Source organism: Macrotis lagotis, chromosome 3 (genome assembly GCF_037893015.1).
Source record: "Macrotis lagotis isolate mMagLag1 chromosome 3, bilby.v1.9.chrom.fasta, whole genome shotgun sequence".
Classification (NCBI taxonomy): Eukaryota; Metazoa; Chordata; class Mammalia; order Peramelemorphia; family Peramelidae; genus Macrotis; species Macrotis lagotis.
In genome coordinates, this window is record NC_133660.1 from 255,403,431 (window position 1) to 255,425,833 (window position 22,403).

A 22,403-nucleotide genomic window follows, 5' to 3' on the forward strand; every position below is an offset into this window, starting at 1 on the left:
TATGCTTGCCCAAGTTTAAAAGAGCCATGGGTTTGGGGAGAAATACAATGAGTTTAGTTTTAGACATATTGAGTTAGGGATGTCTTTGGGGCATAAACTTCAAAATGGCATGAGGATGTTGGTGAAGTAGGACTGAAGATTAGAAAAGATCAGGGTATCTCTTAGGAAATTAGTTATCTAGATTGTGTGTTCCTGACTCATGTTTCTATTGCTTCTTTCTCATAGAAAATTAGAAGAGTGTCCCTTTGCAAGTAAAAAAAAGAGAGGTCTCCTTTTTATTTTATATGTGGGTTATTTTTTTTTAATTTTTATAAGAATGATAAGTTTTTCCATTTTCACTGACTACTATTAATAGTAGCTAAGTGATGCAGTGGATAGAGCATCAGTTCAGGAGTCAAGAGGATCTGAGTTCAAATTTGACCTCAGATACTTGATCCTTTTTAGCTGTGAGAACTTGGGCAAGTCTTTTAAACTGAATTGCTTCACATTCAGGATCACCTCCAGCTATCCTGATCCATATCAGTCCAGTGGACCCAGATGGCTCTGGAGGAGAAAGTGAGGTTGGTGGCTTAGTACAGCACCCCTTCACTCACATCCAGTTCATGAGCATGTCATAGATCACCTCCCACATGTCATGGTTTCTCCCAGAATGAAGGACAAAAACAATCAATCAATTTGCTTTGAATTAATGCATTCTCTGTTCTGGTTTATTAAAAAAAAAAAACATTACTAGTAGACTTGTATGCTGTCACTTTGATTAGATGCTAATCCAAAGTATGTCTTAGATCTAAGTTTAGGGACCCATGTTTGAAGGGAGTATAGGTTACACTCAGATAATATTTATATTGATATGTCAGTCTGAAAACAAAATGACCATTATATTAGAATCACAAAGATATAGACTTTTAGGATAGGCTGTTTATGGAGGATATTTTTTCCCCATTTGTAAAATGGGAAAATAGTACTTCAGAAAAGGAAGACAAATGACTTGCCCTAGGACATAATTGAAGGCAAAACCCAGAAGAATTTCAATCTTCTCTCTCCTGATTCTCAACCCAATGCTCTTTCTACTTCGTCACAGCACAAGAGTAATGCTTCATTTTCTGTCTGACATCTAATGCCTGGCCACTTATCTGTTGAGCTTACAATTTTCTGCCCCTCTCTGATTCTGGTTGGCCCTTCTTTGTCCCTCCTATCTTTCTTGGCTTCCATTGCTATCAAAGGCGACGATGAGAATCAGAAGCAATGACCAGGGAGGAGTAAAAGTAAATGTACAGGTAAAGAAGAGAATGATTATATAAGTGGTTGAGAACAAGTAAGGATTTTCTTCACCTCCAAAACTTAGTTTTCATGATTTTCATGGCTTCCTTCTAGATTTGACTCAAATCTCACATTCTCCAAGGGATCGTTCTCTGTCTTCTTCCTCTTCCCAGACTCCTCCTTGCCCCTTAACTACTAGTGTCTTCCCTCTGAGGTAAATTTCCAAAAATCCTACACATGCCTATTAAGTCCATAATTGTTGAAATCTATCATTAGAAGGAGAGTTTTTAAAAGGAAAGAAAACTTTTTTGTCCTTCTTTTTATCCCTATCCCCAATCTTGATACAGTGCAAAGAACATATTAAGAACTTGAAAAATATTTTGATTAATAATCAAGTAAATTATAGAATGTTGTCTACCCAGAGCAAAATATTCTTGTATTTTCTGTTGTTCATTTCATTCTGTTTCAGGGATCTACCCCTTTACAAGAATGGTCAAACAATTATCTATTTTGTTACAGGCTTATCCTTTACAAGATTAATATATAATATTTTCTTCTTTCCTAATTACATGTTAAAACTATTTTTTAACATTTTGGTTGGGGTTTTTTTTTTACATTTTCAAGTTGCACATTCTATTCTTCTCCTCTCCTCTTCCTGAGACAGCAAGCAATCATGTAAAACAATGCTTTACAAAAATAAAAGGTAGTTTGCATATTGAAATCACCCTGGCTAAAACCGAGATCCCATATTTGCTTTCCGACCATTACACATAAATTAAGATGTGGGTAATTGAACTAAGCAATAGCAAACCAAATCTCCCTGAGGGTATTGGTATCAATTCCCAACCTATACACATAAAGCTACAGAAGGGCTTGTCACTGTTTAAACTTTGCTAATGATTAGTCCACATTAGGTACTCTAGGTTTTGGTTTCAGACCAACTGGACAACTGCTTAGATCCTCAGCTTCATTCCATTTCTCACTACCCACTAGCCCTGGAATGTCCTTGCTCCTCATTCCAACTCACAAAAATTGTTTATTCTTCAAGGATTGGGCATATGGTACATTCTCGAAATGGTCCCTGGTCTTTCCCAGTTGTTAGCTCTCTCACTTCTCAAAATGTTTCATTTTTTTAAATGTGTATACATGTTATATCTTCTCAGCAAAAGATAAACTTTATTTCTTTCCCTATATTCATCAGCACTTAGCAAAACCTTTCATATAGTAAGTACTTTACAAAAATTTGTTGAATTAAATTTGCAGGTTCAAGGCAATCATCTTTTTTTATTATACTATGTGATAGAAGTACTTGATTTATTCCATAAATTAAATATCAAATTTTAAAAAGAATTAAAATTGCGTAGAAAGTAGAACAGAAGATGAGGGGAAGAAAGCAGCAGAAATGTCAGAGTCATCAAGGTAAAATTGAGACTATTATTAGAAAATATTTTAATCTAACTTGGAAAATGATCAAGTTAGTTTAGATGAAGTGGCTACAAAAAGGAATTAATTCAAATCAGGGATAAATTGAAAGAGTAGGAAAGAAAGAGAGGGAAGCTCTAGGAAGACTAGGATTATTTTATATTTGTTCTTGTGCAGATTGTCCCCACAGTCTTAGTACAGAGTTAAGTTTTCATAACTTAACACAAAACCACACTGAGACTTTTGGGACAGATCTCTATTCTCCTCTTCTCTCCAAAAACGTCCCCCTCCCATAGTCAACACTTAATAAATGTTTGTTTGAATAGAATAGGAGTTATGTCAGAGAAGCTGAAATAGTGAGAACATTCAAAGGAATCCCATCAACTCCACAGTGTCCTGACCATTGGCAAGCATGGCATTATCAGACCTTGGTGTATGGTTTGCAACACTGACCTTAGAGTTTCTTGAGAGTTGTTTTTGCTCCTTAGAATCAAAGGAACAGAAGAACTTGCTGCCTGGAAGTAATTTTTTCAAGTCTTTCTGGTTAGCCATGGATCTGGAACAGGCCAAGCATATCATGATCTTTGTCTTGCTGTCAGTTGGATAGAAGTAGTAGCCCTGGGAAAGAAAGAAAGGAGGGATCTGTTCTCCTCCTAAAGTGTCATCAACCAAGTGCTATCTGGAAGGATTGAGAGCCTACCTTGGCGACTCTGAAATAGTTCCATCTTTTTTTTTTTTTTTGGTCAGTGTGATGTTCCATTGTAAATTTATTTATTTACATAAATAGTCTAGGTCAATTTCTCTTTATCCAGTGATTTCTCCAAGGCTAATCAAAATCACACTCAGTGTTAATCCATGTATAAAGAAGGGTGCTAGCAACATGAGGGAATCTTGGTGGCTCAGGGGGTAGAGTGCTGACCTTGGAACCAGGAAGACCTGAATTCAAATCCAGCCTCAGTCATTCCCTAGCTGTGTGACCTAGGGCAAGTCCCTTAACTCTGATTATCTGCAGTCTCCTCATTGGCAAAATGAGAAAAATGATAGTGCCACCTACCCAGATCATTTTGAAGATCAAATGGAATAATATCAGCAAGGCATTTTGTAAACCTTCAAATGGTATGTAAATGCTAGCTATTTTCATATCATCATCAAGGAGCCAAACTTGGGGTCAGAAAACCAGGGTTTAAGGTGGCACAGTGAACAGTCTTGGTTTTGGAGAGAGGAAAACCTGAGTTCAAATTCTGTCTCAGGCATCTACTAGCTTTGTGACCCTGGACAAGCCATTTAACTCATGTTTACCCCATTTTATTCATCTATAAAATGGCTCACCCTTAATTGTTGTGAAGATCAAATGAGATACTTATAAAATGCTTAGTAACGCTTCATTTCCTTATTTTTTTCTCCTTTTTCTTTTTTCTTTTCTTCCTTTCCTTCCATTTCTTTCTTCCTTCTGCTCTCCCCTCCTTCCTTCTTTCCCTCCCTCCCTTCCTCCCTCCCTTTCCTGCCTCCCTCCCTGCCTCCCTCCCTTCCTTCCTCCCTTCCTTCCTTCTTTCCTTCCTTCCTTCCTTCCTCCCTTCCTCCTTCCTTCCGTCCTCCCTTCCTTCCTTCCTTCCTTCCTTCCTTCCTTCCTTCCTTCCTTCCTTCCTTCCTTCCTTCCATCCCAAGATATATACTATTATATAAGCAGGAGCAACTCTCATTGTTTCTCAGTGACTCTAAGCACCTTTCTAGGACAGTGTTTGATAACCTGAGAGAAATGAATTTAAATATATTTAAATTTAAGTAAATCTCTCTATAAATACATATACATGTATATGTATATATGTGCATATATATACATTATATATATATGTTTATGTATTATTGTATTTTATTATCATTTATTGCCTTTGCAATACTATGTATTTTAGCTTCTATGTTGAAAACCATTATTCTGGGAGGGGTTCATAGAATTCACTATAGTTCCAAAGAGGCCCATGACCTACCCCCCAAAAGGTTAAGAATTCCTGATCTGGAGCTCTGTGAGCTACAGCAGAGATAGAGATCTACACTGGTGAAGGGAACTTTCATTCCTGGAGTTCCCCATAGGAATGAAATCACAAGTTTAGACAAAAGCAAAGTACAGAAAAGAACACAGTTTGCTTCCTGACAAACTTTAGCTACAGTCCCTGAGAAAAGGCGTGACCTACTATTTTTGCTAAAAGCAATAAAAATAATAGCTCCTATTTATATAGTTCAGCAAAGTTTTCCCACAACAGTATTACAAGGGGTGTGGCAAAATATTATCTCCACTTTTACGGATGAAGACCCTAAGGATTTCAGGAAATCATTACTCTGCCTAAAAACCAACATACAATGCCTTCTGGTCACTTACTACCCAAATTCTCAAATCTTTGGCTTGGCTTTCAAACCGCCCCTGTTCCCCTCTGCTCCCACTTTAATCTCTTCTTGTCTCAGGATCCTGAGAGCCTGGCAAGTGAACTGCCAGAGTCCCAGGTCTCCTGGTGCTAATCTACCCTAGAGCAAAGACTCTTAACGTGTGATCTTGAGACCCCTCCCAAGAGAACCCATTTCAGGAGATATGTTAACTAAAATGGGAAAAAAACCAATCAAGACCATTACATCTTTATTGTCACTATTTTTGGTCTTTGGTAATCCTATATGTTTTCTTTTAGTCATTTAAATACATCTGAGGAAGGGTCTACAGACAGAGGCTTCACAGGCCTAAAGGCGGGAGTTCATGACACAAGAATGTTTAAGGACAGTTCCCCTCTGTGAAAGTCAGAGGCTGCAAAGATACTGTCAAGGATGCAGTCTTCATTGTATCTGGGGATAAAGATTTCTCATAACCAAGATATTTCACATTCTGCACAAGGCGATGTGATTAGGGCCAGTCACACAAACAGCAACAGGAAAAACCTGCTTTGAGGAATTTCCTCTGGATAGCATGACCGAGCTGTTATATGACCTGGGGATACGGGTCACATTGGCATCTTTTGTTGTCCCTATAGATCAACTATGCTCTGCTGTGTTTATTTTTCACTGTTTCTTCCACACACCCACACCCCCCCCGCAATTCTGATCCTGTCGGTTGGCATCCTCATTGTCTTCAGAATAAAACAATCTCTGGACATTGCCCATATTTCTACCCCCAACACCTATACCCCTCCTCATCTCTAATCTAAGCTCACACATCCTTATAGCCTTAGTCCAAATCTTGCCTCTCTGAAGGTCAGCTTTGATGGCTGCAGCCACCACTCAGCTACCCCTTTTCTACAGTTGCATAGTTGAGTTTATGTGGCAATGTAGCATTTAAGTAGATTTTGTCTTCTCCTGGGATCTAAGGGCTTCATATGCATTTGACTTATCTTCCTTATGATGAGACTGAGACCTGATAAGGAATTCATATCCACCCACTCCCAAGACCTAGCTCAGATCTTGTCCAGTATGAAGATTACTGTAGTAACTACTACTACTACTGCTACCACCAACACTATTAGCTACTCCCATTATTATTACGACCAATTGATTGGCTGGTTACTTCCTCATGCTTAAACTATAGATAGCATAGGACATACCCCAACTAACCTCTCTGTCTGCCCATCCATACATCCATACATCTATCTAAAATCTATCTATCTATCTATCTATCTATCTATCTATCTATCTATCTATCTACATGTCTATCTATTTTCTATTTATCCTATATCTGTCTGTATGTCAGTCTATATCCTATTATCTGTTTATCTATCTATCTTTCTTTCTGTCTACCTACCTATCTACTTTCTATCTATCTATCTATCTATCTATCTATCTATCTGTCTGTCTGTCTGTCTATCTATCTATCTATCTATCTATCTATCTATCTATCTATCTATCTATCATCTATCAGGCCATGGAGTCAGGAAGACTAGAATTCTAAACCTGCTTCACTGGCTGGGTGACCTTGGACAAGTCATTTAACCCCTATCTGCTTCAGTTTCCTCATTTGTAAAATGGAGATAAAATTATCCTTTACTACACAGTGTTGCGAGAATCAAAGGAGTTAGTATATGTTAAGTGCTTTTAAAACATGGATGTGTTTATAAATGCTGATAGATATCTATATCTCCCTCTATACATATACATATAGATAAAGTCATTAGCTATCTAAAATAGTATTATATATGAATGCAAATAATAGAATATATGGTGGCAAAGATAGTACATATCTTTGCTATAGAATAAGATTATCTATATATAGATTATATATACATATACATAAAGATAACTCTATCTCTATATATAAGTATATATGCATATCTATTACCCATATGAATATATATATATATATATATAGTAGATAAGATATTTATACATATAATTATATCTATCAGACAGCTAGATAGTATAATGAATAGGGCCCTGGGTCTGGAGTCAGAAAGCCTCATCTTCATGAATTCAAATCTGGCCTCAGGCACTTAATAGCTGTGTGCCCTTGTCAATTAACCCTATTTGAACTGTAGAAGGAAATGAAAAGCTACTCCAATATCTTTGCCAAAAAAAACCCAAATGGGGTCACAAAGAGTCAAACATGATTAAAAATGAATAAACAACTATAATAAAATATATATTCATAAAGATGACTCTATCAGTGTATCTACATAATATCCATATTGATATTAATGAACTGATATAGAAATATTTATAAATTATAAATTATAAATCTGTATTGTTATCTATTGTTGTTCAGTCATTTCAGTCATGTCCAGCTCTTCATGATTCCATTTGGGACTTTCTTGGCAAAGATATTGGAATGGTTTGCCATTTCTTTCTCTAGCTCATTTTAGAGATGAAGAAAGTGAGGCAAACAGGATTAAGCAATTTGGCCAGAGTGACACAGCTAGGAAGTGTCTGAGACCAGATTGGAACTCATGAAAAGTACTACCACCACTACTCCCACCAACACCATCAGCTACTCCCATTATTACTACTATTAGTGGATTAGCTGGCTAGCTACTTCCTCATTCTTAAACTACAGATAGCATAGGATATACCCCACCTAACCTGTCAGTCTGTTTATCTACTCATCCAGAACTCTTACTGAGCCACCAGGCTGTCCTTCTTTACCTATACACATAGTTATAAATATATCAAAGAATCTGAAGAAAACATATATATATATATATATATATATATATATATATATATATATATATATAACATTTATTACATAGATATAATTATATCATTTTATTTACATGATATATATGTAGAGTTATAACTATATATTTGGATATGTATTAATGTATTCATATACACACACCAAAGTCTTTGGTACTGTTAATTGGTGAACCTTAGAAACAGTTCCTTTTTCATGTGAAACAACTTTTAAGAAAGATGGGTCACCCCTAATTTTGTCATTGCTGTTCTCTGAGGACCAGAAAATCTTGCTTTCTGACTTGTGGCTCACCATACTGGAATGAAAGCTCTTTGAGAACAGAAATTGCTTGGCCAAAGTTGAGTCAACCACTTTGCCATCAGGAAGCCTTCAGTAAGAGCTTTTCTTTCCTGTAGGCTTCTCAGTCTCACCAAACCCCTCCCCAGACAATATCCTACTTGAGTCTTTGGGTCATTTTCCAGGAGAGGAAAAAAAAGAAGTATCTTGATCATTTGCCTATTTTAGAAAGATACCCACTTACTATTTGGTCGATCTCCTTTTCCTTTGTCACAGTTGCTGTACAAACACCGGTGTGATTTGCAATTGTGATTTCTATGTCCATCTTTGTGCTATAAAAGGCCTTTATCACCTTCTTGCATTTCATATAATGCCACTTTTGATTGGCAGACCCATTACAGTATGGCATATATCTCTGTCAAAACAAATAGCAAAATATCAATGGAACCACGTAGGAATGCTGGTCATCGACATACATTTGGCAGTGCTAAGAACTGGGGGTACATAAAAGGGTTAAAGAGACAGTTCCTACCCTCAAGGAGCTCACAGTCTAATGGGGGAGACAATATGAAAACAACTATGTACAAAGTTGCTGTAGACAGGATCATTAAGGGAGAATAAACAGAGGGAGGACATGAAAATTAAGGGAGATTGTGAGTCCCGAAAATATTTCTGGTTTCTTCAAATATTTAAGAAAAAGGACAGGCAGCTCAGTTAATAGAAAGACTGCCTGCTCTGGGTCTGAGAAGATTGGGCTTCTGATCACAATCCTGCCACTAACTAGTTGACCTTGGACAAGTCACTTCCCCTTTGAAAGTCCTGGTTTTGTCATTGGTTAAATGATGGGGTTTAAGGAGACTTGCCTTACTTCTCTATATCTTGTATAAATCTCTATTTCTTATAAATTTTTCTGGCTACAATAAAAACTTTAATTGCTGTCAGATGTCACATTTCTTTTTTTTGCTAAAAAAATCTATATATCTGCGTAATATACACACATTCATCTATGTCTATGTATATGTGTGTGTATATATATATATATATATATATGAATTATAGACATGCATATCTGCATATTATGAATAGGAGCAGTTAAGTGTTGCAGTGAGTAGAGCTCCAGACTTGGAGTCAAGAAGTCCTAAATTGTAATCCAGTTTTAGACATTTAATAGCTGTGTAAACCTGGGCAAGTCACTTCACACTGTTTGCCTCAGTTTCCTCATTTGTAAAATGACCTGGAGAGGGAAATGGCAAATCACTCCAATAACTTTGCTAAGAAAATTCCAAATGGGGCCAGGAATAGCCCAAGATAACTGAAGAACAACTCCTTCTCCTCCTACTTCTGCTGTTACATATGAATATATACCTAAACATATTCCCAAGTCCTTGGCACTGTCAATTGGTTCAATCTTAGGAATAGTTCCATTTTCTTCAACCAAAATGTCCTTTACCAAGAAAATTTAAATTCTGATGTATTACTAGTATAATAATGCTCCTATATTTCATATATATATATATATATATCTATATATATCTATATATCTATATATATATATATATATATATATATATATATATATCATGTTACTATCTTCTCTTTGGATCACCTCTTCTTCTTGACAAGTGCCCTGAGCCCATTTATATGGACTATTTGTGCCCAACCTGTGGTAGAGTTTCTGAGCTAGTACTGGTCTGGTTAGTGGCAGTTGGATATACTATACCTTGATCCCAACATAGTGACGTGGTTTTGGTCCTCTTTGAGAATTAATGAGTTAATTAATTAAGAATCAAGGACAACCACACTAAATAAGAAACAAGTAACTTATTGCTGTACTAAAATATAGACCAAGAAAGAGAATCTTTCAATACCATGGCAAATCAAAGATCTTCATAAATATATTAATACATAGATGAATAGCACCAGTTGTGGCAAGGTAAGCATTGGCAATAGAGAGAAAATGGAGAATTCTGATTTGCTTTAAAGAGAAAGGCAAGTGTGGCATCTCTAGAACCCTCAGAAAATGTAATGGCTGTATATTAGCATAAAATAGAGGGGCTTCCTGGTACTAGCTGAACATCCATCACATTAATTATTTTACAAGCAGTTGAATATTCTCTCACAAGCTAATTACTTAAAGAAATAAACACAAAAATCCAGGGGGGGAAAAAGCCCCAAAGATAATTTAAATTACATTGAGATCAAACTCATTTCTAACAAAACTAGGACTTTTGGGAAAAATATTTGTACAGATATAATTTTATGAAATAGAATAGAATATTTAGCAGATGAGCTAGGTTTTCTTTCACTACTCCATGCTAGAAAGGCATCTGATAAAAAAAGACTGTAACATTATATACACAGTGTCACCCAGAATAAATTTGTAGCCCATATTTATCATCTGGACAGAAGAGTTGGTTAACCTTTACTCTCAATCCAGAATACTACATCCTAATTTTGGAGGCAGGGCATTGTAAGTCAAGTTGCATCATTGGTATAAAAAACATACAGAATAAATTAGATGTCAGGCAGAGACATAATATGTTTATTGAACACGACTTATGGTAATTTTTGTTCTTGTATACAAAGCAAGAGGAGAGCTGGGGTCCTCAGAAATGTTCTCTCTCTGTCTGATTCAAACCTAACAAACAACTGATCTAGTGCGTTTTTGTGGTGCTGAGTACTTACTAGTGGGAACTAAATGACAATAATAATTAAAATAGATCAACTTTAAACTGGTAAACAATCTTTACACCTAATGTTTCTGACAGGGGACTCATTTCTAAAATATAATATACTAATAGTATACTGTGAATTCAACCAGCCTTTCTGGAGAGCAATTTGGGATTATGCCCAAAGGGCAACAAAAATGTTCCTACCCTTTGACCCAGCAATACCACTACTGGGTCTTTACCCTGAGGAGATGATGAAAAAGGGTAAAAATATCACTTGTACACAAATATTCATAGAAACCCTGTATGTGGTGGCAAAGAATTGGAAATCAAGTAAATGTCCTTCAGTTGGGGAATGGCTTAGCAAACTGTGGTATATGTATGCCATGGAATACTACTGTTCTCATGGAAACCAGGAGGGATGGGAATTCAGGGAAGCCTGGAGGGATTTTCATGAACTGATGCTGAGTGAGATGAGCAGAACCAGAAAAACACTGTACACCCTAACAACAACATAGGGATGATGATCAACCTTGATGGACTTGCTCATTCCATGAATGCAACAATCAGGGACAATTTAGGGCTGTCTGCAACAGAAAATATCATATGTATCCAGAGGAAGAACTGTGGAGTTTGAACAAAGACCAATAACTATTATCTTTAATTTAGAAAAAACTTATACCTTATTGTCTAATCTTGTTATCTCTTATACTTCATGTTTCTTCCTTAAGGATATGATTTCTCTCTCAGCACACTCAATTTGGATCAATGTACAACATGGAAACAATGTAAGGACTGGCAGAATGCCTTCTGTGGAGGGTGGGGGGAAGGGAAGTAAGATTAGGGGAAAAATTGTAAAACTCAAAATAATAAAATCTTTTTTAAAAAACCATGGAAGAACTTTAAAGTTTGCCATCATCAGCATGTATCATTTGAGCTTCATAATCACTGGTAAAGAAGGTACTTATCTCTAGACTGATTTGAGGGTCTTTAAATGACTTGACTAAGGTCTCATAGTTGACTCACTCTATCCATTACACCAGAGATATCCAATTCCAATTCCTTTCTCCTTCCCAAATTCCTAGGACAGCCTGAACCAGATTAAAATGCAACTGGGAAATGCTTTGCAAAATGAAATACAACATTTCTTGATGTAAATTTTGTCTGACTCTTTGAAACCCCTTTAGGAGTTTCTTGGCAATGATACTGGAGTGTTCTGCCTTTTCTTTCTCCAGTTCATTTTACAGATGAGGAAAAGTGTCTTACCCAGGATCACACAGCTAATAAATGATAAAATCTGGATTTGAACTCTAGTCTTCCTGACTCTGGGCCCAGCTCCCTATCCACTGAATCACCCAGCTCCACAATACAACATAGATAATGTTACTTGTGGTTTTCTAAGCCAATATATAGAAGCAGGAATCCCTTTCTCTTTGAGTTTAATATCTGGCTCTGTATTCTTTGCCTTTTAGTAAGCATTTTACATATGGCCTGATATAGAAAAGGAATATGGATTTCTCTTGATTATAAAAAAAAGTTCTTATAAACTTTTGTCTTTTATTGGAAACTTGGTATATAAATACTATCAATAGGCTTATGTAACTTTCACAAGCCAAGTTCAAAATCAAAGCAGAACATATTTTTAAGAGTTTTCAGCCTTAATTTTATGCCAACCCAAGTTGTATGTGAATTTCATTGATAGCCAGCAAAATATGGTGGACAGAGGTACTATCTTGCTGATAATAAGAAGGCCTGGATACAAGTGCTGTCTTTGACACATACTCAAAGGTTATAAAGCAGGTCATGGAGACTCTTCCAGGCCATTTTCTAAAACACTAAAATGTAGAGAGCTGTAGCCACACAAATTAGACTATTTTATCTTTAAAAGATACTGAGGGGCAGCTAGGTGGTGCAGTAGATAAAGCACCGGCCCTGGAGTCAGGAGTACCTGGGTTCAAATCCAGTCTCAGACACTTAATAATTACCTAGCTGCATGGCCTTGGGCAAGCCACTTAACCCCATTGCCTTGCAAAATAAAAAAAAACTAATACGATACTGGGACATTCTATTGGTTGGTTCAGGGAACATAAAACTCAGGCTTATAGACACCACCTCCTGGTCACTTGAGTTTGAAACAATTTCAAGGACCCTCTAGACACTCTGATGTTTGACTGCTGGAAGTCAGTGGTCAGCCCAGGCAGAGGAACTTTGATCAGCCCAACTGACTTGACATGTCCTCAGTACCTAGCCCTGTTGGATATCCTTCTCTTGTAAAGGATAAGGAAATTTCTTTTGAAATGTTGAATGATCTGCAAGTGTGAGCTGAGTCAGGACCAGTCTGGAATAGCTTATGACCTGCATCCATGAAAAGGGTTTCCATTTTAGAAGTTCTCTTCATTGAAGATATCACAGTTCTGGATCAAAAACTCTATCAAAGGAACACTAACTTTTATTTGGATACGAAGTGTCTCAAGAGTCTTAGTGAAGATATAAACTCTAATAGCTTAAACCTTGATATTGAGATGGAGCATACCCTCTGTTACTCTTGAATCACATAAAGCTTACCTGAACAATAACAGGGTAACTTGTGGTCTTGGCAGCATCCTCTGTTGGGCCTGTGTTCATGTCTACAGCAAGAACTAGGTTTGGATTACGCATCAGGTGGAATGTCCTGGGGAAGAAGAAGACCTTTCATCTGCAAAGTGCAATCACAGGATTGGACATTGTTCTTCAACCTTTACCGGTTTGGGGAGAAGTCAGTTTTCTCTCCCTCATCTTAACCTGAGATTTCTATGATATATATAGCATATATAGAAATGTTTATGGTTTGAGGCAAATGGTGAAGTCCATTGATTTCAAAATGTAATATATTCTTAGATAAAATTCTCATTTTTTTGCTTTAAGAAATTCCTTAAAAATCATAACAAAAGAAAACATTCAATTTCACTTGTTTCTCTTTGGAGTCAAAATTGTGTATTTCCATCAACTCTTTTTTTTTTTTTTTTTTTTTGGCAAAGAACAGTTTGTTCCACCTTTTATATTTGGATACCTATTAACCAGACTCATAATAGAGATACCAGTTTTCCCATGCTTCTCCCACTTGTACTAATGTGGGCCTTTGCTGCATTGTTTTTGTGTGTTGTATTTTTATTTTCTTCTTTCTGGTCCAGGATATGCGGAGCCTCCCTTAATACTTTTCTATTTGGGAAGGAGTTTCAGGAATGAGGAGACTGTGAATCATGGAATTATGATTCCCTGGGTGTTAATCCTAGAGATTAAATGAGGTACTAGTGGAGCAAAAAATAGAGTATCAGGCCTGGAGTCTGAGTTCAAATCTGGCCTCTGACATGTACTAGCTATGTGACCTTGGGTAATTCACTTAACCCTGTTTATCTCAGTTTTCCCAGCTATAAAATGAGTTGGAGAAAGAAATGGCAATATTCCAGTATCTTTTTTCAGGAAAACCTCAAATAAGGTCACAAAAAGTCAGATACAACTAAAAATGACTAAACAGAAAAGAGAGAGTGAAATGCTAAGAAGGGGTTTACTGCTAACCAGCCCCTGACCAAAAACAGCAGTAGATCAATGCTGTTGCTTCAGAGCAAACTTTCCATGGAATCAGGGAAGGGAAAGGAATGTTTAAATGCAGATAATTGTGCACTTAAATATTCATTTGAGCAATTCTTGAGTGAGCTGGGGAGAAGCTAACACCTACCAGTTATAGAAAGTTATTTCTTGTTACTATTGATGCTGTTTTTCTGACTTCTTTTCAGAAAACTTGGCAATACTCCCTTCCTGGATTAAAGAAAATTGAAAGGAGGAGTTCTCCCCTCTCCCCTACTGCTAAGGGAGAATTCAGAGCTACAAGGAACTTAGAAATCATTCACTTTGAACCCCACCCTCCATCTTATAGATGAATGACTTGCTCCAGATATTGCAAGTGGGAGGCCCTTATCCCAAATTCAGCTCCTAAATTCAGTGGCCTTAGACTTATTCCCAAAATTAGAAATGGAAACCAAGGTGCCTACATTGTTTATTCTTGTTCTTCTCAGTCAGTGTATGATCTATGGGTTTGCAAATTCATGGAATAATCTGAGTAAAACGTGGCAAAAATGAAAAATTACTGCGTTTTTAGAATCTTCAGTTGATCTATAAAAGGCATATTTTAAAATGATAGTCCAATCTCTTCTTGGACTATATGGCCAAATAATAATATAACTAATGCACCCAATAGGTCAGAATGCACATATCTTATCTGAATCAGAGTACAGATAGGTTGCTAGGTATGTACAGAACATTTATTTATGTTCTTCCTGAGCACACCCGCCCTCCTCTCATACGGGAAGAAAACCAAACCAAATGAATAAGATAAAATAAATTCCCAAGACCTTGGAGCTCTGCCAATGAAACCTCTGATTCATCCTTGAATATTTTTGCCAAAAATAAAATGGTTCCTACCTGCTCTCTTCCTTGTAAATCCACTTCTGATGCTTATCATAAGAATTCTTCTTCACCAAAATAACCCCAGAACCTGACTGCAAGTTAAAACGTTGGACCCCCAAGACAAGATTTGGAATGGAAGTGTTGAAAATATGCCCATCTTTGAATTCAAACTGCTGATGGCAGGCCTTCTGTAATATCGCAGGCTTCAGTCGATTGCTGAGATAGAGAAAAGTCCATTAGCAGCAGAAAAATACCCTGTGAATCTCATGTCCTGGTGAGTGAGGGCTCTTTAGGAGAGGGGTCTGCTGTGAGTCATAGAAACAAGACTGGTCCAAAATCAGCTTAATGATAACAAGGACTCTGGTCAATGTATGTCCAGGTTAACATAAATGGGAATTCTGAGCATCTCTTGTAACTGAGGAAAATCTATTCAGGGTGGGGGGGTGATCTGGTTTTTAAGAGGACAGAGATAAGAAAATTAAATAAAAGAAGTCATTTGGCTAAAAAAAGGATCAGGTAACCTAGAAAAGGGAGCTAAAACATAGCAAAGAGAAAAGGGGGGGGGGAAGAGGAGGGGAACATCCATTTTCTACAAAAAAAAGTTGACTTCCTTTCCCTGCTAGGTTCACTTTTTTAGGCTGACAAAAATAGGTTCCTTTATTCCCCCAATCCATATATTCTGCTCTAGAGTCCAATAAAGGTGATTCACAGATATCTCAGATTTACAAGAGGTCTGCATTTGGGGACCTCAGAGCATTAAACAAACTTATTAAACCTTGAAAATGTTTAGCAAGATAAATGCCAAATCTTTTAGTCTCTTGTCTTCCAAATGCAAAAATTGCCACAATATCAAAGGATTTAAGAAGATAGGTTAAGGAGATGGCACACAATAATTCATGTTTTTAGCCTGGCATCTAATAGTAACCAAAGAAATTAAATATGACAGAGAGAAGGAAACAGAATGGATTCCTTAAAGAACTTGGGTAGGGCAGCTCATCCTAGGTTACATATTCACTAAAAAGCATGCCTCTTTCCCTCCAACATGGGTCAGTAGGATCAAATAAGATCACAATTTCAGTTTTGGGGTACAAGGGTCTTTTTCTAAAGGATGGAAAGAACACTGGATTTGGAGGAAAAAACCAGGTTCAAATTTTATCTCCATTACTTGTTATACAATTTTAAAATTCTGAGGGACCTTAAAGTTCTGTCTCATTTTACAGATATGGAAATAAACTAAAAGGGATTAGGTTCAAGGTTTCACAGGTTGGAAGTAGTAGATTCAGGACTGAAATTCAATTCATCTACCTTCTACCCTATAACTCTAACTTCTAGTATTTAATCACCCATGTAGCTTCAAGTAATTCCTTGTGACCTATGATCTTTATCTCTCTGAGTTGGTCATAATTTCCTCTTCTATAAAATGAGAGGGGGTTGTTCTGGATGACTTCTCAGGTCCATGTTAACTCCAACTGCTATCACTTCATATTTATTTCTTCTCCTGCACTTAGTCTGGAGCCCTAATTGTAGCAGAGACTTAATAATAAGATTATTGCATTGAATCGCTAATCCTTTGAAATGTATTTGGAAAATCACAAAGCTGCCCTCTCTCTCATGTTTTTGCTTAGCTAACTTGTACCTTACTCTCTTGAATGATTCCATATTTTTAAAGAGTTTTTCTTCCTCCAGGTCATCCTCAGAATTGGAGGCAGTCTGCTGCCAGGCGATCCTGTGGTGTTTTTGACATGAAACAATGTCTTTTGCTTGGGAATCTCTAATAAAAGTTAAAACATGAAAAGAATTGTCAGAATTCAGACAGGTGTTCTTGGATATTTCTCACAATGTTATTAGTTATCATGGTTCTTTGTGGAACTGAAAAGTTTAGAAAAACAGAAGGCACACAAAAATTAATCCAAAAAAATAAGATTTGCCTTTTTTAAAACAGACAATTCATATTTTGGGAAAACAAGCATTGAATCTCTTTGCTGTTGTGTTCCATCATTGAATCCAATTTGATAAATAGAATCACTCAATCACATAATAAAGAGCATTAGTCTTTGGAATATTGAATATCCTCAGTAGGAGTCATTGCACTATCTCCAAAGTCTATACACAATGCAACGTGTTACTTAGCTCCTGAAAGTCTCAGCCTTCTAGTTCTTGCTGTCATCATCATCTCTCCACGAACCATACACTGACTGAGCAGCATTATGTATAGCATCATGGGATTTAGAGGTAGAAGCGACTGTAGGGATCATCTACTCTGGGAGTGCTTAAATTTTTGAATAGACTAGGAAAACCCAAAGATCCCTGCTCAAAATCATGTTTTTTCAGTAATTGAACAAAACTCTCAATTTCAGTTACAGATTAATATCATTTTTCCCCACCCAAGTTTACAGAGAATCCTTTGCCTAATCTATTTAAAAATCCCAAGTTAAGAATTGCTAATTTAACCTCCTCAATTTATCAAGATGGAAACTGAGCCTCAGAGTGGTTTAATAACTTGCTTAAGATCACACAGGAAGTAAATAGGGTTGAAAGTTGGATCCAAGTTTTCTGACTTCAAATTAATTATTCTTTCCATAAGGCCACAGTTGGTGGTGGGATTTGAAATCTTTATAGTTATTCTCATATTCCTGGAGAATATTCTACTTTATCAATAGGAGGAAATGAGGAATCTTTTTTCTTGTTTTATTTTGTCTTCTTTTTCTAGCCCTGATGCTCATACATCAAATCATCTAAGTATACAATATATAAGGCCTTGTGAGGGAGAAATACTCCATTTGAAATATCAAAGGAGAGGAAAAGCAGAACCCTGGCTGCTGATGGATTTGAAGAAAACAAACAGCCCAAGAGTGGAGACAAAAGATAGTGGATCAATTTGTATCCTATTTGGGAGTGAAAGCCAACAAGCCAAAGGCTCTGCCTTCAAGGGGATTAAATAGAGATGCAAGTAATGAAGGCAAGATAGGGATTTGGTCAGTCAGCAAGCCTCAGCTGTCCTGGGCAAGTCACTTAATCCTGTTTGTCTCAGTTTCTCATTTATAAAATGAGAAAGAAATAGCTAAACACTCCAATATCTTTGCCAAGAAAAGCCTTCAATGGGATCAACTCCGAAATAACTTAACCACCACCACCACAACAACAAAAAAAAAGAAAAAAACAGTCATTTCTCTCAAAGAGCACACAACCTATTAAGGAAGACCGCATGCAAATGATGCATATTTAAAATAAATATAGTGTATGGAAGCTACAAATAATAGTGGGGGAGAGGGGACTAGAAAGTGACAAAGATACATGAATAACCCAAACCTACATGTGCCCATAGACAAGTTTCCTGGAAGAAGTTATGAACAATCGGAAAACACAATGGAACTCTGTAAAAGAGAGACAATTTGGATTTGAATAAGTCAAATGGACAACAGTTTCCTTCACTGGTTCCACCATACACCTTGTCTCATGAGTACAAATCTTTATTGTTTTATCCCCTTCTTCTAGTTTTTGATATCTAACTACTAAGTTCTGTTGATTGTATCTCAAAATATTTCTTGAAACCGTCTTTCTTCTATTTCCACTGCTGACATCTATCTGGACTAATTAAAATTAGTCTGCTAATAGCATTTCACCTCCACTCTCTCTCCCTATTCTTCCCCCCCCCCCCAAGCTGGTCTTTATACCACTGTCACATTTTTCCTTCTTATGCAGAGATACAATCCTCCCAAACGTATTTCAATTCAGTCCAGAATTCAATATCTATCACAGTTTGGACCAACCTTTTCAGCTTTATTTAACATGCTAAGAGATAGAGGATGTAATGAAAGGCAAAAAATATCAGTGTTCTCACAATTAAACAAGGGAGACAACATGCAGTATGAATTCTCTCCCTCATGGAGGACCTTGAGTGGAAGATGGATGACTATTTGTTGGGTATATCAGAGAGGGACATGGATTGACTAAGAAAGTCCAATATTCTTTGAAATCCTAGGTCTGAGACTTCTGACCTTAATGACCTTGGACAATGCTTTGGGGCTCGGGATCCTTTTGGGCAGAATGAGGAAAAGATGACCTCAATGTTTCCTCTTTGCCCTCCATCCTATGATTGACTAAAAGGGTCTTTGATAGTTGCTTCAGGATCAAATGATTTAGGTCTACACTGGAGCCCTGCCTCAGTATAACTAACTTAGTCTATTTAAAGTATAACACAGAGAACGTAGGACAATTACTGCTTTCCTGAACTGATGGATAGTGTAGGCTTCATCAGGATTGGGTCCCCTTCTACTTAAAGAAAACAACAGTGCCACCTAATGGAATCTCTTCAAAGTGCGACCTTGCTTCCCAACATCAAACCTGACTCATTTCTATGACCACAAAAGGAATACAATGTATTTTCATAACTAGGAAAATGGAATCCAAGCATTTTTATTCATAATTCAATTTATTAAGCAAGGGCCCGACAAGCTTCTCCTGGAGAGCCTGGAGGTTTAATTTGTGGCTAATAAGGCAGCGTGCTATACCAGTATCTGATGGGCAATGAAGACAAAAAGAGTCCAGGGGAGTCAATTCTGGGCTGTTCTTTAAAACCATCTTGACTCTGATATATGTCACTAATGAAGTGATGGAGTTCATTCTGGGAGCTTCACTTCTGGGAAATGGGGATGGAGAGTGTGAGCTCAGCATGGTCCCTGGCTAACCCTAATATGGTGCTTAATAAATAATATTATTTATGATGCTAAAATAATTTATGAAAATAAATGCTAGGTGCTTAATAGATGTTTACTGTTTCACTGAGAATTCTGGTACCTTGGTGAGTATCCTACTCTTCTTGGCTCCATGTTCTGCCTATCTCTATTGGCCGGAAGGCCTTATAGCTCAAAGGGAGCTGAGAAGTATAATCCAGTCTTAATTTCTGCCTTTCCAATGATCACATTCCAATCAGTCCATTTTTCTAGGGTGTTAAAGAAATCTCTAGGCAAGAGTCACTAAATCCTGAGGAAGTCTTATATTAGCTTCTTGTTCAACAAATTCAACTCCAAGAAATATCTACAGAATGTTGGACAGGGTTTTAGTAGAGATACAAAAGTAAGTTTTTCTCAAGGAAATTAAACTCTAGTAGGGAGAAATGTTATATCCACAAATAGCTATAAAGCAAGCCAAAATAAAAACAATAAAAGCCTTGAAAAATACTGAGGTTGGTGCAAAGTATAAATAGGATCTGATGAAAGACAAAGTACAGGATGACTGGAGACAAAAGGGAAGCAGAGAGCACTGAAATAGTGAGGAGGAATTCATTCAGAGAGGTAGCAAACAAAGATATAATAAAAGGGGACTGCAGGCTGGGGATGGTCCGTGAGTTAAGATTTGTAAAGAACTTTCTAAACCTTAAAGCTGTAGAGAAATCCTAGTGGTTGTTATTATTATTATTATTACTAATATGATGTTATTTGACTAGCATTTATTAAGAGCTTCCCTTGTAATAGGCACAGTGCTGAGCATTGGAATTTCAAAAAAGGATTAGAAATTGTCTCTGCCTTCAAGGAGCTCAGACTCTAATGACAATATTCAAACAGCTATATACATAAAAGATAGATGGATTACACATACATGTTTGTATATATGTATTTATATACTGTGAGTGTGCCATATACATATACATATATATATATATATATATATATATATATATATATATGATAAAATGCAAAGTAATCTCAGAAGGAAGGCACTAATGGAAGATATGTATGGAAACCAAAGTGCAGAGAGCACCAGACCTAGAGTCAGAAACACTTATCTTCCTGAGTTCAAATCTTACTTACTGTTTATATGACCCTGGGCAAGTCATTTAACCCTGTTTTGTCTCAGTTCTTCATCTGTTAAATGAGGTGGAAAAGGAAATGGCAAACTACTCCACTATCTTGGCCAAGAAAACCCCAAATGGGATCATAATATGTTAGACATAATTGAAAAATGACTGAATAACAATGGAGGAGATGAAGGGGATGAAGGAACTAGAAAGACTTCCCATAGAAGATGAGATCTGAGCTGATGCTTGAAGAAAATCAGAGGAATTAGAGATGTTAATGAAGAGGGAAAGTATTCTAAGCATGGAGGATAGTCAAAAAATAAGGAATGGACAGAGCCTCCTGTGTGAGGAATAGTTAAAAGGTCACTGATGCTAGATTTGAGGGGAATTAGAATAAAGTATGAAAACAATGGGAAAATAAGAAAGGACCAGGTTGAGTAGAAACTTTAAAGACAAAGAGAGGATTTGATTTTTGATTATGAACTTAACAGAGAATCACTTGAGTTTATTGTGTTGGAATGTGAGGGAGAGATGGTATGACCAACACTTTAGGAAGATCCCCTTGAAAGGGAGAAAGGGAGAGACCTATGAACCATCATTAATTGTAGTATTCCAGGAGAAAGGGATATGGCCTGCATCAAGATGGTAACTGTATTATTTAAGAAGAGACATATATGCAAGATATGGAGAAGATAGAAATGATACGACTTGGGAACAGTTTGGATTTGTGGGATTGAATGTGAGCAAGGAATCAAGTTTGAGATCAAGGTTGAGTGTGATTTGGGAAGATGGAAAAGCTGAGAAGAGGGGAGGATTTTGGGTTAGTCCCTTGTCCCTTATGGGATGATCATCAAGTCTGGGAAGTAGAAGCATGATAAATAAATCTGAAAAGGTTGGTCCAAACTGTGATAGATCTTGAATTCTGGACTGAAATGAAATACATCTGGGAGGACTGCATCTCTGCATAAGGAGGAAAAAATCTGATAGTGGTGTAAAGACCAGCTGGGAGGAAAAAAGAATAGGGAGGGAGAGAGAGAGAGAGAGAGAGAGAGAGAGAGAGAGAGAGAGAGAGAGAGAGAGAGAGAGAAGGCTGAAATGCTATTAGCAGACTAATTTTAATTAGTCCAGATAGATGGCAGCAGTGGAAATAGAAGAAAGACAGTTTCAAGAAATATTTTGAGAGATACAATCATCAGAGCTTAGTAGTTAGATTTCAAAAGCTAAAAGAAGGGGATAAAACAATCAAGATTTGTACTCATGAGACAAGGTGGGACCAGTGAAGGAAACTGCACTATTATAAGGGAGGAAAGGTTTTATGGAAAGGGAAGAAAGAATATGTTGGATTTTCACATTCATGGCCAGTCTTACTTCGAGA

General features: G+C 36.9%; 1 protein-coding gene across 3 annotated transcripts in view; it reads right to left on the reverse strand.

Annotated features, from left to right (window-relative positions):
- The window catches only part of DCDC1 (doublecortin domain containing 1), a 73,743-nt gene that overhangs the window by 44,059 nt on the left and 7,281 nt on the right, over positions 1 to 22,403 (reverse strand). For all 3 annotated transcript variants that reach the window (XM_074230420.1, XM_074230419.1, XM_074230421.1), the window contains exons 4-8: positions 16,868 to 17,002; positions 15,247 to 15,447; positions 13,354 to 13,459; positions 8,364 to 8,534; positions 3,136 to 3,300 (exon numbers count right to left, since the gene is read on the reverse strand). In XM_074230420.1, the coding sequence (XP_074086521.1) occupies positions 3,136 to 3,300; positions 8,364 to 8,534; positions 13,354 to 13,459; positions 15,247 to 15,447; positions 16,868 to 17,002 (778 nt within the window). The remainder of the gene's footprint in view (positions 1 to 3,135; positions 3,301 to 8,363; positions 8,535 to 13,353; positions 13,460 to 15,246; positions 15,448 to 16,867; positions 17,003 to 22,403) is intronic.